The following is a 14,528-nucleotide window of genomic DNA, read 5'->3' on the forward strand; positions in this document are numbered from 1 at the left end:
CCCCCCCCCCCCCAACGATGAAGACAGCAACAACAACAAATTCCTTCCTGTTAGATGCAGGACTCAAAAGTCAACACCTACAGTGAGCAGCTCCTCCACTGGACACTGTACAAGACAAATGGGCTGTCACTGCCAGGCAACTTTTTATATCAGAGGATGATTTCTAACATGCTGTCTTCAGATGTTGAGAAATCGGCACTGCAGGAGATGCCGGCTTCCTGAGTGAGGGTGTGTGATTCCCTGAGAGACCTGGAGGAGCCCGTCTGAGTCTCTGCACCTCAATTTCCTCATCTGGAAAACTGGGACATTGCTGCTCCGGCTGCTTGCGGTCTGCTTTACAGGGACGGCGAGGACAGGGAGAGTCGCCTATGCGAGGGCGTTGAGCTTTCTGATTATATCAAGGTCAAAGTTCTGAGAACAGAAATTTCTAAACTACAGGGGAAAAGTGCTTGATCTCTGAAAATGCTGCCTTGGAAATCACAATGCTGATATGATTTCTGCCAAAGGGATTTTTTCCCTCCAATTAAAACTGCCTGGATCCAAACTGGGGCTCAGATGGGCACTCACATCCCTGTGCATCATGGCTCTGGTGGCCGGTGTGACTCGCCTGACCCTCAGTGACCAAAACCCCTTCTCCTGTTTGCTCCATGAACACAAAAAAGCAAGGGGGTTGGAGAGCCTGATGCAGAGGAGCTGCCCCCGGATCGTCGTGTACCAGGGGAGCGGCTGCTAGAGGTCTGGGTGAAGGGGGTGGCTGCCGTGGGCAGGGCCACGTGGCGGCTTCCCTGTCTTGTCCGTGGGGAGGGTCACCTCCACCCTGCTTCCCAGCAAGTCATGCACAGGGAATCAGGCCCTAGGAAATCCGATAAAGAAAGGCACCAGAGGTTGTTCTTAGTGGAAGAGCAGGTTTGTAGAACCATTTTGCACAAGTATTAAGTAACTCATTTCAAGACAGACTCCTGGCCATCTTTCTCATGCAGGCGGGGGAGCTGACTGAAGGCAGGACACCTATCACAGCTCATGCTCTTGGTATTGCCGTTCTCTTGGCAACTGCTGGACAGGGTGAAACGTCAAGCACCACCCTCTTAGCCTTGCTTTTGGTCTTTCACATACCAAGAGCAGACATTCCAGAGCTCATTTCAGGGCTGAAGATGTCAACATGAGCCTTCTAAAGAGGGTCGAATCACCTTTCTCTTCTTTTTCTCCTTCCTTTTCCCAAGGGCAAAGGTCCCAAAGAACCTTTCCCCAAACCACTTCTTTCCTCACCATCAGATTTCAAACTGCAGATGACACCATTTCCGCCACAGAAACAGTAATACTACGGGAATAAACTTTTCCTCTCTCTGGTTCAAGAAAGCCTGTGACAGCTGATCAGGGGACATGGACCTGAACAGATTTTTCTCTGTCTTTCAGACCCGTACGATGCACAGAGCTGGGCAGCAACAGACAGACATGTAGGGCTCACGTGCCATCCACGGCCAAAGCATGGGTGTTAAGGGTTTCCTGCAATTGCTTCAACCTAGAGGCAGAGGCTCCTATAGTTTATATTAAGCAACATCACTTTAGATGAAACTAATCTACAGTGTGGAGGAACTCAAGACAGGGGATGCAGGAAGGGCTCCTTTGCTCCATCTGTGAAGCCAGGGCTTGATGTCAGGGGACTGACGCATTTGGAAACCATCCTGTCCATCAAATAGATAACGGCAAAGCCATGCTTGGCAGTCCATTACAATCAGAGCTATAATGATCTCCGTTGTTCAACTGGCTGGCCTTTCTTGAATTACTTGAGTATTCCTAACATAAAGAAAAATCCTATAGTTCTTTGAAATTTTTCCCTAGTTCACTACTCTAGCATATTCTCCCTCCAAAATGTGCTGTTTCTATACTGGTATTTTTCAAAAAGGACAGATGAACAAGAAGCTTACATAGTCTCTACGTAAGTCTACAGCCAATTCTTGGCAATTAATGTTTTCCTTTGAGTGGAAGAAACCCAAAGATTCCCAGAACCACAGATATGTAAAAAGCAAATTTCTCAGCAGGGCCTGGGCTGTTCCTTCTATGCACACTCTAAAACATTCTTGAATAAACAACTCTCTACCTAGCAGGACTTACCAAGCAACTGTTGTCTTAACTACTACCTTCAGATCCTTAAATGCAGGGGAAATATTTTGAAATCTGGCATAATTAAAAAGGGGACTTAATTCACTTGGAGTTTCATGTGTGCCACATGCGGTTAGGGAGGTTATTTAAAAATCAAAAAAAAATTCAAATTAGTGATAAATAAGTAAAAAGAAAAAAAATGACGTCACACTCAGCCTACTCAGGAAATACTGCTGATCCCAAATGAGAAAGTTCTTCATCTTCAATTGTGAAGCCATTACAGTTAACCTGTAGTGAGAAAGGAGGGGGAGAGAGAAAGAAAAAAAAAAATGAGCTAAAGCTTCTCTCTGGATAGAAATCATTTCTTTAATTTTGACCTTTAACAAATTAACTAGGAAGATGTTTGGTTTAGTGATTTGAAAACCTTTCTTTTGGCCAAGATATCTTATGGTCAAACACAGCTTACAGATCAGTCTCATGTGTAAACAAAGAGAAACAGAACTGTCAGGGCTAATGCACCCTTAGTCTAGCCCACCTGCCCACGGTAGCCCAAGAGCACAACAAACCACTAAGGCTCCAAGGACTGAAGTCTGCAGATCTGCATGGGAGTCAGGACATCTACACTCTAATCCTAATTATGCCACAGACCTGGTGTGGGATCTTAAGCCCATCACCGTGTTCCTCTGCCCTCGGTTTTCCTCCATGAAAAAAAGGACTCACTTAACCTGGTACCTAGCTCATAAGGTGAGGCGGCAAATAGCCTTTACATAGCTAATCTAACTGCTGTCCATCCCCTTGAGAGGCAGGGGGACCAAGGCCCCGAAGCTACTTGGGACTGAGAATGTTCCTTCATGCCCCAGCCACATCAACTACTGGCCACTTGTTCATCTTAGAAAAGAAATATTACATTGAAAATCACCAAGGGCAGCTCTCAACATCCTGGAAGTCTAATTTAGAGCTCACAGGCTGAAAATAAGGACTATACTTCTCCAGTTTCAGGCTGTTTCATAAACTCACCCTTTCCACAGACATCCACCGAGGAACCCTTATATGTTGGGCACTGTGCAGAGAAGGAAGAACGGGCCAAAATCTGTGCTCTCCAGGAACACCCAGGCTCCTGGGAGACGGTTAATTCGGTGGGTATTTTTCATTTGGATCTAAAACTTCACAACTGGAAGGGGACTCGGTCGCTTTACTTTTCAGATGATAAGGTCAGAGAGGGGCAGTGACTCACCCAAAGCCAGTGGCAAAGGCTGAGAGCCCTGCTCTCCCCCACAGCTATGAGGCTGTCTGTGAAGCCTGCATGCTGAATGATTTCACCCCGTGAGCTGCAGCCAGGCTCCTTCCTACCAGACACACCACACTGGCACATTTCAGGCCAATGGATGGGCTTTTTAAAACTAGCACCCACCAAGCACTTACTCTGGGCTAGGCACTGGGCTGGGTGCTACATATTTATCCTCCCATAAATCCATACTACTACTCTGGCATAACCCATTTTACAGATGGGGAAACTGAGGTTCAGGGAAGTCAATGATTAAGTGACTTGTTCAAGGCCATATAAGTAGCAAGTGGCAGAACAGGAGTCAAAATTCAAACTAGACATTCTGATGGCAAAGCCATCAGAAACACAAGTATTTCTTTTCACTGTACCATGCTTCTTCTAAAATTGTTCTGATCTCTGATTCTTAATGTTGCAATTTTACTTAAAATTGAAGGGCCAGTGTCAAAGGCTTGGAAATCTTGGTACATAGAGAAGTAAAGGCTCTGATGGGTTTGACTTGCAGTTTTTACAATTCAACACATTTACGATCAGTATTTACAATTTTCAACATAAAAAGAGATGGCTGTAGGTTAGTAAGAACAATATACAGTTTTTGAAATCCTGAGGTGTTGGGCATTTTTATGTAGAAGACTTAGCATACTATTTTTTGTGCCAGCTTCAGGTACTCTAACCTATTCTGTCATCAGAACATTAGCCAACTATCATTAATCAGTGACCATCAACCAACGTTATGTTAAGAGGAAATCAGCACCTTCATTCATTCAACAAAATTTACTGGAGCATGAACTATGCGTCCTGCACCATACTAGGAACTGAGTGATCTATACCCAGTCTCAGACTGGATACTAACATGCCTCAGCAGTGGCTGGTACCCACAGGATGACATAAACGTCTGCAAAGTGGAAGAATGAATGAGAGAATTCAGCAATTTTACAACTGATCTAGGGACCGACAGCTCTTGACTAGCTTTGGGAGGTCGGGGAAGGAGACTTGCCCCTTTGCTTCGTAATCTCTTCCTCTTCGAGGTTCTCGGCTGGACTGTCTATGACTCCAAATGCTTTCAGGCTTCAATGTTGCACGACCACTGGTCGGCTTTATTCCCTCTGCCGCCCTCCTCTCACCGTGGAGGAGACAGTGTGTTTCTTCATTGCAAAGAACGGCTCCTGTGAGCACAAGGGTCATCACTGTTCCTTTCTGGGAGGTGGTAATGGTGTTTAAGCCAACTTGCATAGCAATTTGCCTGCTAGCTTTCCCTCCCTTCTGAAATATCCCTAGGGAAGAAAAGTGAATTTGCCTGTTAAGAAAGATGCATGGGCCATCGTCCTTGTTTTTCCAAGTCAAGTCAGGCGTTAAGTGCCTTACTGAAGCTATTCTCATAATCAGCATTTAGACTAGATGTAGGCTGCACACCAAAAATACATTTCCCAAACATGCATATGTTCCCGGTGATTAAAATGCACCTCAGCGCTGCCGAAGGAGTGCAGTCACCTTCTGCTGCCAGCTGCTGCTGGGCCACAAGTTAACCCACAACACCCTCCCACGAACCAGAGAGAGGAAAGGGCTCAGAGGCTGGAATAGCAGACATGCAGCTGAGGGCTGAAAGGCAGGACCAGAAGGCGGCATGGGGCTGGAACAGCACTTTTCAGTTTTGCTTTAAAGTTGTCTTTGAGGGTATTGAATGTCCCTTTTCAAATTTATATACGGAGAAAAGATATGTATGTGTGCGTGTCTGTGCACCTATGTGTACACACACGATCTCAGAGTGGATATTATGATCTGATAAGTATAAAGTCTTTCAAGGAATTAATTACCTATAGTTATATATGTGTGTGTGTGCATGTGTGTATATATCTGTATCTATCTCCTGGATTTTCTGAGTCAGTGCAAATTTCAAGGACTCTGAGTCATTTTCAGCACAAATATATTTCTGCTTGTGACACCAAGTGCCTTGATTTTTGGTAACTATGGTCCCATATCTACTATGGCAACACTGAGGAGTCCCATCAGCATGCATTACTGTGTTGGAAAAAAAAGTTGTTTTTTGCACAGCTAGCAGTGAAAAGATACCCATATTTATTTCATCTCTCTTGCTTTCTCACAGAACCATGCCTCATCTAATCCAGAAAAGAAGTCATGTATCTAGCTTTTAAAAAAAGAGAAGTCAATTCCTCAACTTCGTACCGTCACCCAAATCCACTGTCTTAGGATGCTTAGGGAAATATGCTGTGATAATCCCAGGATCATATAATGAAATCAGGAAGGTTTTTCCTTATGCCTATTAACACTCATAACTTGAACCCATTTTTTCTTTTACCGAGAACAGCATGTTTTTCTGATTATGACAGTCACACAATAGAAATATAGCCACATAAACATAAAGTCTATCAAGGAACTCATCAAACTGTTCACAGTGTGTCTCCCGGAGGGGTTGAAGTAGGTGAATGAAGTGGTGATGACTCACTTCTTTCCTGATAATGTGCAATTTTTAAAGTGAGAGAACTATGGGTGCTTTTCATCTTTTCTTCTTTTTAGTATTTTCTTAAGTTATCCAGGCTCATCGTAGAAAATCCCAAAAAATCATCCAACAAAAAAGCAAAAATTTTCCACAGCTCAGGAGATAACCAACAGTGAACTTCTATTTCAACTTTTTTTTTTTTTTACATAAGTAAATTTTCATATTACACATTCCCCTGCTCTTACACTTAATGTTTTATCATCAACGTTTTTCACATCTTCAGATATCCTCTGAAAGGTAGTTTATAAAGGCTACATAACCTTCCATCGTAAGGCTAAGCCAAAATTTACTTACCAAACTCCTACTGCTGACCATTTATAATATGTACTTCCTTTTCTTTTTCTCTTTTTTTTACTTTTCTTTTTTCTTTTTTTTTTTTTTTTTTTTTTTTTAAAAAAACACTTAAAGTGAGAGAACTATGGGTGCTTTTCATCTTTTCTTCTTTTTAGTATTTTCTTAAGTTATCCAGGCTCATCGTAGAAAATCCCAAAAAATCATCCAACAAAAAAGCAAAAATTTTCCACAGCTCAGGAGATAACCAACAGTGAACTTCTATTTCAACTTTTTTTTTTTTTTACATAAGTAAATTTTCATATTACACATTCCCCTGCTCTTACACTTAATGTTTTATCATCAACGTTTTTCACATCTTCAGATATCCTCTGAAAGGTAGTTTATAAAGGCTACATAACCTTCCATCGTAAGGCTAAGCCAAAATTTACTTACCAAACTCCTACTGCTGACCATTTATAATATGTACTTCCTTTTCTTTTTCTCTTTTTTTTACTTTTCTTTTTTTTTTTTTTTTTTTTTTTTTTGGTTTTAAAAAGAGCCAGACAATAAACAATTTGCATGTCAATTTCTGTCCATAATCTCTGACTGCTTCCTTAGGCTAGATCCCTAAAAATGGAACTAGTGGGTCAAGGGGTATATAGGCGATGCTTACTCTGTCCTAAGATGAAAATGTGTAAGTATCTACCCAAGCTCTTTTATCCATCTAGGCACTGAAGGCTCTGGCAGGGGAATGTAACTACTTGTGCCCACAGAGCAGTATTCTAGTATCTCTCTTTCTGGGAAGGTCACCTTCAACTACACGTTCAGCTTGGAGGGGAAAACGCAAGGGTACGTTAGGGAGAGAAATCCGATCTGGTAGGTCATGCCAGGAAGAGCCACCCTCACAGTAGCAGAAGACTGATGCAGCCAGACTGTGTTCAGCCAAAGGGTGCCGGCTGCACTGTCTTTTGTGTCCTAGCCATGCCCACCGGAGCCTCGGCCTTTCCAAACGGCTGGTTTGGCAACCAGCCTTAGCGCCTTTAAGCTGCTCTTGTCTAGAAGCCTCTTTAATTTTTTTTTTTTTATCATATCTGATTTTGGTAAACCCAGGCTCCTCTAAATAGGATTTCTTAGCAACCATCAGGAAAGACTTCCTGTACGTAGTAGACCCACTTGGGCTCCTCTCTTTGGTGACTGTCCTTCCTGGGGCCGTCTGTATTTGCCTCTATTTATCCATACAGTGTTGGTAGGAGTAAAAAAACAAAACAAAACAAAAACAAACAACCAAAAAAAGCCCACTACTGTCAGAAGGGAAGGTTTAAGAGAAGAGCAAAATTTAATGTAGGAACCTCAAATGGTCTTTTCTATTCAAAGAGCTTCCAGTATGCCATGGTACTGGGGCACTGGCAACTCCTCTGTTTTCACAAACGCTTCCTGCAGCAAGAGGCAGAGGTAGGGCGAATTTCCTACGTGCCACCATCAATGAGGGCCAGCACAGACAGGACCCTGATCTGCTCAAGGACACCCAGCCAGGCGATGCAAAACAGGGCCCAATAGGTCAAGCACCATGTTGCGAAGTAGATGCCATCATTCTACTTTCGTTCATCTTCACCGACCACGTGCTGGGGAGAGGGACTCAGGCAGGGAAAGGTTAGACTAAGTGTCACTTGATGCTCGCATTCTTACCTGTGCGAAGAGAACTACCAGGCTATGGTTGTCAGGGAACTCAAGGTGCTTGGAGTAAAAGTGATGGAGAGCAGCAATGTCACTCTGAATCAAACCTTTCTTCTCATTGTCTAATTTATCCAGATCTGTGGATAAACCATCATTCAGCTGGTAGAAAACTCTGGATTTCTAGCTATATCTTTTCATTGGGATCATGTTCAAGTGTGTTAAACTCTGGAGTCTATCGATATCCTGTAAATGGCATGAAGCGGGAGAAAAAAATACAGTGGAACCCCCAGGAAATATACCTCCTCCTCATTTGGTCTAACGGACAAACCCTAGGGCAAGAAAAGCGTGCCATTTCTTTCTTCTCTTCCTCTGACAACTGGAAGTCACTCAGGACAGGGAATTTCAACTGACCATTAGCAACAAGGTCAGGAATGAGTGGCAATGACCGATAACTAGCTTGGTCAAGTCAAGGGCCCCCCGACTGGCCCTGGAGTCTATGTTATGATCAAGAAAGTGGACAGCCCCTGATTTAATGCCTTTCCGTAAGGACGTCAGCTGTTTACAGGACTGCAATTCAGCAAAGATCAAAAAAATACTCAGCATGCCAGGAGAGCCAGCAGGAGACAGCGTAGGATGTAACAATTCATCCTGTAAGTTCCTACTTCCCCTTAATTATTTCCTAGCAGGCCCTAGCAAAAAAAGCTCTACTCATTTTTCAAAACAGCACACAAGTCAAAATAAAAACTGGTAATTGTAAAATCCCCACCACCACTAAGAATCCAGCTGTCTCTTCCTTTCCTCAATCCTGTCTAATTCACAGATAATGTGTGGGTAAGATAACTCCTCAGCCAGTCACAGGGAGACTTACGTGATTCAAACTCCTTCACGGCTAACAATTTCTCTGAAGGTGTTCTCTCTGGGTGGATTTTCTAGTAATTGGGGAAGAAATCACACAGACACAGATTTCAACACCTAGTGCAAAAAATAGTGCTTTCACTTGTACATCAACATGGAGTAAAGAGAGCTAGCCAAGGAGTCTGCCATTTGGGCTCTGAGAGCTTCTGCCTAACATCCAAATCCAAAGGACTCTTTTGAAAAGCTTTTAAAAGCATCTGCCACGTCCCTAACACCCTGATAATGCTATGCACACAGTAGACTCAAAAATGCTTGTTATGGGAAAGAACGGTGGCTAGAAAACAACTTTTTAGGTCCCTGACTTAAAAGGACCGAGTCTACAGATGAACCATCCCATTTATTATTTCTCCTTCTAAAAAGGAACAAAATCAAACCCCCATCCATTTTACACTTTCTTTAAGCATAAGCTAAAATGATCTCAAATTCCATGTTTTAAAAAGAACCCTTTCGGTTGTATCCGTGAGCCCAGATTCACTTGAAACGTGTTGCCGGCTTTGTTCTAGACACCCCAAGAGGAGCTGACAATAGTAAACCCGCCAGGCTTTGAGAACATGAATAAACTTGGTGTTGACAAGAGTTCAAACGCCGAGCTCAAGGGCTGGCCCAAGGCCGTGTCTTTGTAATCGGGCTATTCAACTTGGGTATACAGGTGGTCCAGCCAGGCGCTCTCACCTCCCTAGTTAGCATGCTACGCTTCCCCCTTGGTACTTGGGTAGCCTGTCTCCCCAAATCCTTTGCAAGTGACTAGAATACAAACGGTCTGGTTTTTTAATCATCAAGTCCTATAGGGATGAAAAGATGGCCAGGTAACTTTTCATTTAATAGACTATTAGTCATAGTAGTAATTATAATAAAAGTCGAATGAAACTGGTATAAACTCATCATAGCTTTCAGACTACCCTCCTGGTGCCAAAACATTTCAATAGTTCTTTTTTAGAGCGGAAATCTTCCCATTCACAGGATCCATTTCTGTAAGATTAGTAAGTCATTTTGCCTGGGGAAACTCTTCATTCAGAAAGGGCACCGGCTCCTTCTGAATTCTTAACCACCACACTTTCAATAACGTCAGGCAGTGGGGCTGGGGGGGAACTAGCAGACTGGTCACCCAATCCTCCCAAGATGCTTATGGATCAAATCAGATGGCTTACTTACCCTGACACCTCACCCAGTCACACCATTTTCTTTCTCCTACCCTTTCCTTCCGACCAAGTACTTGGCATATATTTAAAGATGACACTTAGTAAGGACCCAAAAGTTAACCTCCTCCAGCAAACAAGCATTCTGATTTTTCGGTCTCACTCTACAGGCCAGCCTTGATGCCTGTGGTTACCCTGAGCCAGCGAAGGCGCATGTCTGCAAGCACCTGACCCAGGCTGAACATAACAGAAGCATGACTTCAGAGGTCAGAAATGTTCTTCTGTCTACGATGCCGAGGAGCCTGACTTGGTCTGGGGACAGATATGAGCTGGTCAGGATCACATTTGGTTTCGATGAAGGAAAAACCAAAGTTTTAAACGGAGGGAGGTGGGGTGGGGGAAGACAGAAAGAAGAGGCAGATGAAATTTCAGCTTTAAAAGAGTCACAGTACAGAGGCCCTGCCCCCAGCTTATCACTAGCAAGCAGCTCCGTGGACATACACCTTCTAAGCTCCGTGCAGCCCACTTCATCGTGTCACAAGGACAAGTCCCATGGCATTTTCTGCTCCTCCTTTTAGTTTGGCCCTGTCAAGATCAGGGGTCTTATTATCATGCAATCAATAGGCCTGAGCAAACCGGGGGTCAGGACCGCCAGCCCCGGCTGCATCTCTGGAGGAAACTGTTGACGGCTGTCTTCATCCCCACCCTCCTCCCCTCTCGCCTTGCCTCGATTTCTACTTTTCCTCTCCTTGCACATGCCATGCTGGCTGTTCTACCCCAAGGCAGGGCGAATAACGAGAGGAGCAGGACCCAGCACAGGACAGGGGCAGAGGGCGGGGGGAGCAGAGTGCACTCTGTGTCTGGGGAAAGATGGGAACAGTGCAAAGCTTCGAAGGCTGGTCTGGTTCCCTAGGACGCTCTGATTATTGTCAAGTCAGGTTTTCACGTCCTGAAAGGCCGTATTTTTCTATGTAAACCTGTCTCATAAAAAGCTCAGAATTCAGTAACTGTGGCTACGTTCCTGGCCTGGGGTAAGTGACATCCTAGCTGCACAGGTCAAACAAACCAGCTCACATGTGCAGCATTGTTCCCAACCCCATCCATATGGATGTGACCAGAAATGGGGTCCCAGGACACTTAACGAGAGATGATCACCATGGGTCACTCACTCATCTTTCTGACCTTTAAGACAAATAAAAATAAAACACACTTGAACATGATCCCAATTCCTCACCTGTTTGGCTAGAATCCGTGCAGTTAGCCTTACAGTCTCTGAGGGATTCCAGTTTTCCCCCAAAACAACCATGGGAGAACATTCCAGCTTGTGCATGGGCCAATCTTCTCTCTGGGAAAGTGAAAAAACAATTATTACACACACACACACACATACTGCAATAAAGTTCGAGAAGAGAGGATGCAATAAGTCCTACTAAGGTCAAGTGAAATATGTTTCCTTTTGGAAAACACGATGCTCACAAAAGCTGGAGATGAAAACATCCTTTAAGATAGTTGTGGCTGTATAACCTTGACTCAGGCCTGGCCAAGGTTGTTGGCAAGAGAAAATCTGCTTTGTGTTGTTTCATCAAGCATCTGGTGCCCCTCATCATTCCAAACAACACACACACCTTTCCATTATCTGTGGTCGCTGTCAAGTCACAGGGGTGAGTGACTTTGGCATTAGCCATTGGTTTGGCTCTGCTACCTACGGTTCTGTTCTGGCTCTGTTCTCACTTCAGAGCAAATAACCAAGAAGTGACACACACAGCACCTAGTCTGTGTGTGTCTACACAGACACAGCACAGCACCCTTTTACAGGTGATAAAAACAAAACACAAATGAGAGCTTTGTCAAGGGCCCCTAAGAGTCTGGCCAGGGCAACTCTTGGGAATATTTAGGAACACAGACTTCCTGAAGAGTCATTTGATAAAAGAGGAAAACTGTACTCCTTTCTATCACTTGTCTTGAAGCTTTCTGCCCCAGGTTGGGGGGTAAAGGGCGTGTGCTCACTCCTGGAAGGGTGGAGATGCCCCCTTTGAGACGGGAAGGCTGAGGAAGTAGGAGGACGTGGGTGCCGTGGAGGAAGGCTCTGAGCACTGGGCATAAAGAATGATGCCGGCGTCAGTGACAGGGTTACTGTGGGGTGACTGGGAACTGCCTGGACCACACGGGCTCCAATAAAAGCCCACTGCGGTGGCGTGATGGGGCTGAGAGGCTGTGGGAGAGGACTCAGTGGGAGTCTGCAGACACTCTTTGTCACAACGGAATTGGGTACCGTCGTGTTCTCCCCTCCGCCTTTCCTGCCTCAGAAAATGGCAAGTCTGATGGTTCAGGTGCTCAGGCCAGAACCCTGGAGTCCTCCTGGCTGCCTCTCTTCTCTCCCTCCCACTCCACATTCATCTCCCTGGCAAATCCATCCTGTCTGCCTGCAGAATACAGCTAGCCTTTGATTACTTCTTGCCTCACCCCCCACCCCACCTTTCTACTGGGTGTGCAGACCCGACACCTCGCCCCAGTGGCTACTTGCCTTCTACCTGGACACCTGCTTCTGCCCCCACCTGACTCTACTCCAGAGAGCTGCCAGAGTCATTGATTCTGCAAAGCACAACTCAGATCCTGCCATTTCTCAGCTTAGCACCTTCTAATGACTTCTCACCTCAGAGCGAAAGGCCAAGACTTAAAGATGACCCTGAGGCTACACGTGGTAGGAGCCCCCCCCTCCCCCGCCTCCACTACTCTGAGCTCATCACCACCACCATGCTCCCTCACCTCACTCCATGCTGGCCACCACGTCTCCTTGCTGCTCCTTGAACAGACCATGCTTGCTCCTGCCAGGAGATCTTTGGCCATGCGGTATTTCCTGGCTAGAAGCCTCTTCCCCTAGACATCCACCTTGCTCCCTCCCCCCTCCACGTCTCTGCTCCGATGCCCCTTTTCAAGGTACCTGCCATGAAAACTGTCAAGGCCAGCACTCTCCCCAACACTCTCCCTTTCCTTGCTTTTATGTTTCTTCTTAGTACCTCTCACCACCTGACATATTACACACTGATTAGTTGTTTGGTTTACTATGTCTCCCTCCCGCTCCCACTAAAATAAAGGACCTTATTAGTCTGTTTTGTGTACGCCTGTTACCCCAGAACCTAAAACAGTGCCTGGTGTTTACTAGGCACTCAATAAAGTTGTTGAATGAATGAAGATGTCTCTCTCCCCTCCCCCATGCCAAATATAGGAAAGACACGATGTCACAATGATTTAAGGCAGCCCGTGGCACAGACCCTTGGCTCAAGTTCTGCGCCAAGATGTTCTGCAGAGTTAAATAACACCATGCCAAATATAACTAAGAACAGGGGGAGAAAGAAATGACAAGATATGCACAAGGGAGAAGAGGATCTGTTTTTAGCCAAAGCCTAAAATGAGAGCACGGTGATGAGGCAATGTGGTAGGAACAGGTGGGTCTGGCTTCGAGCCGACAAACCAGCTCCCTCCCCAAATGCAAGGCAAAAAGGGAAAGTCAAAGAGGGCTTCAAGCCTGGCCTTGGGATATCCAAGGGGAGTGAGCACCACCAGCTGGGGACAGATGGATAACTGGCAACTAGGAACACACAGGTGTCCACTGTGACCCCAGGAACGCTAATACAAGGTCTCTGCAGGGCCTTGGAGATGTTAGTTTTCCGAACTGTAGGTGGTGTCTTTTGGGGTTTAACAATGAGCTCCTGGGAGAAATAAGTTTAACACTAACATTTCTTAATATGACTTACATATTATTAATAGAATTAATGTCAAATTAATGTGAATAAAAAGTAACATACAATGTAGACATGTATTGATGTTAATGTCTTCAAAGGGAAGGGAACCTAACTACAGGGCACGGTCTGGAGGCGAGCAAAGTGCTGTGAAGTAAGAGGACACTGGTTTGGGGCTCGGGGAGACCTGCATTCTCACCCCCAGCTCTGCAGCGAAGCAGCTATGTGACACCAGGCAGGCCTCTTAATCCCTCTGCATCCATATCCTTGGCTGTAAATAACATGATCCCTAAGTTATTTAGCAGGTCCAGAATTCTGAGTCTATGATTTTATGCTTTCCAACAGTGATAATCAGACACAAAAGCTTGAAGACTACCAACAAATATAGGACCTTCAAATGGGATAATTAGGCATTCATGCAACCAACCACAAAGGGTCATTGTGGGGATCCAGCAAATAAGCTAACCCACAAGAAGCATTCAGACCAGCGCCTGGCACACACTGCGCTCTCAACAAACGCTGGTAATTGTTCATTTACTGGTTCTTTCATTCATCCAATAAGCCCTCGACTGACCGTAGAGGCAGAGGTGGGAGATGGAGTCTTTGACTTCAGGTAGTTTACAACTATATCCGAACACAAGGTAAAAGTAAGAGCACCTAGAATGTGATACAGCCCCACACAGAGCAGTTAAATCAGACAGCTGGGTAAATTCAAGGATGCGCAGAATCATATAAGTCTCAGCAAAGGGAAATTTACTAGGTAATAAGAAGTTTTCACTTTCTGTCAGAAGGTGGAAATGACAGAGATGTGCCACAATGGCACTACTCCGTTTTAATTCTTAAAAAAAAAAAAAAAAAAAACGGGGGGGGGGGGGGGGGGGGGGGGGGGG

General features: G+C 45.0%; 1 protein-coding gene across 1 annotated transcript in view; it reads right to left on the minus strand.

Moving 5' to 3' along the window:
• SMYD2 (SET and MYND domain containing 2) overlaps window positions 1-14,528 on the minus strand; it is a 51,672-nt gene that overhangs the window by 9,752 nt on the left and 27,392 nt on the right. The window contains exons 3-6 of the mRNA XM_007451290.1: window positions 11,133-11,243; window positions 8,716-8,776; window positions 7,860-7,984; window positions 2,321-2,388 (exon numbers count right to left, since the gene is read on the minus strand). Coding sequence (XP_007451352.1) covers window positions 2,321-2,388; window positions 7,860-7,984; window positions 8,716-8,776; window positions 11,133-11,243 — 365 coding nt within the window. The remainder of the gene's footprint in view (window positions 1-2,320; window positions 2,389-7,859; window positions 7,985-8,715; window positions 8,777-11,132; window positions 11,244-14,528) is intronic.

This window comes from Lipotes vexillifer, unplaced genomic scaffold, assembly GCF_000442215.2.
Source record: "Lipotes vexillifer unplaced genomic scaffold, Lipotes_vexillifer_v1.1 scaffold570, whole genome shotgun sequence".
NCBI classification, from domain to species: Eukaryota; Metazoa; Chordata; class Mammalia; order Artiodactyla; family Lipotidae; genus Lipotes; species Lipotes vexillifer.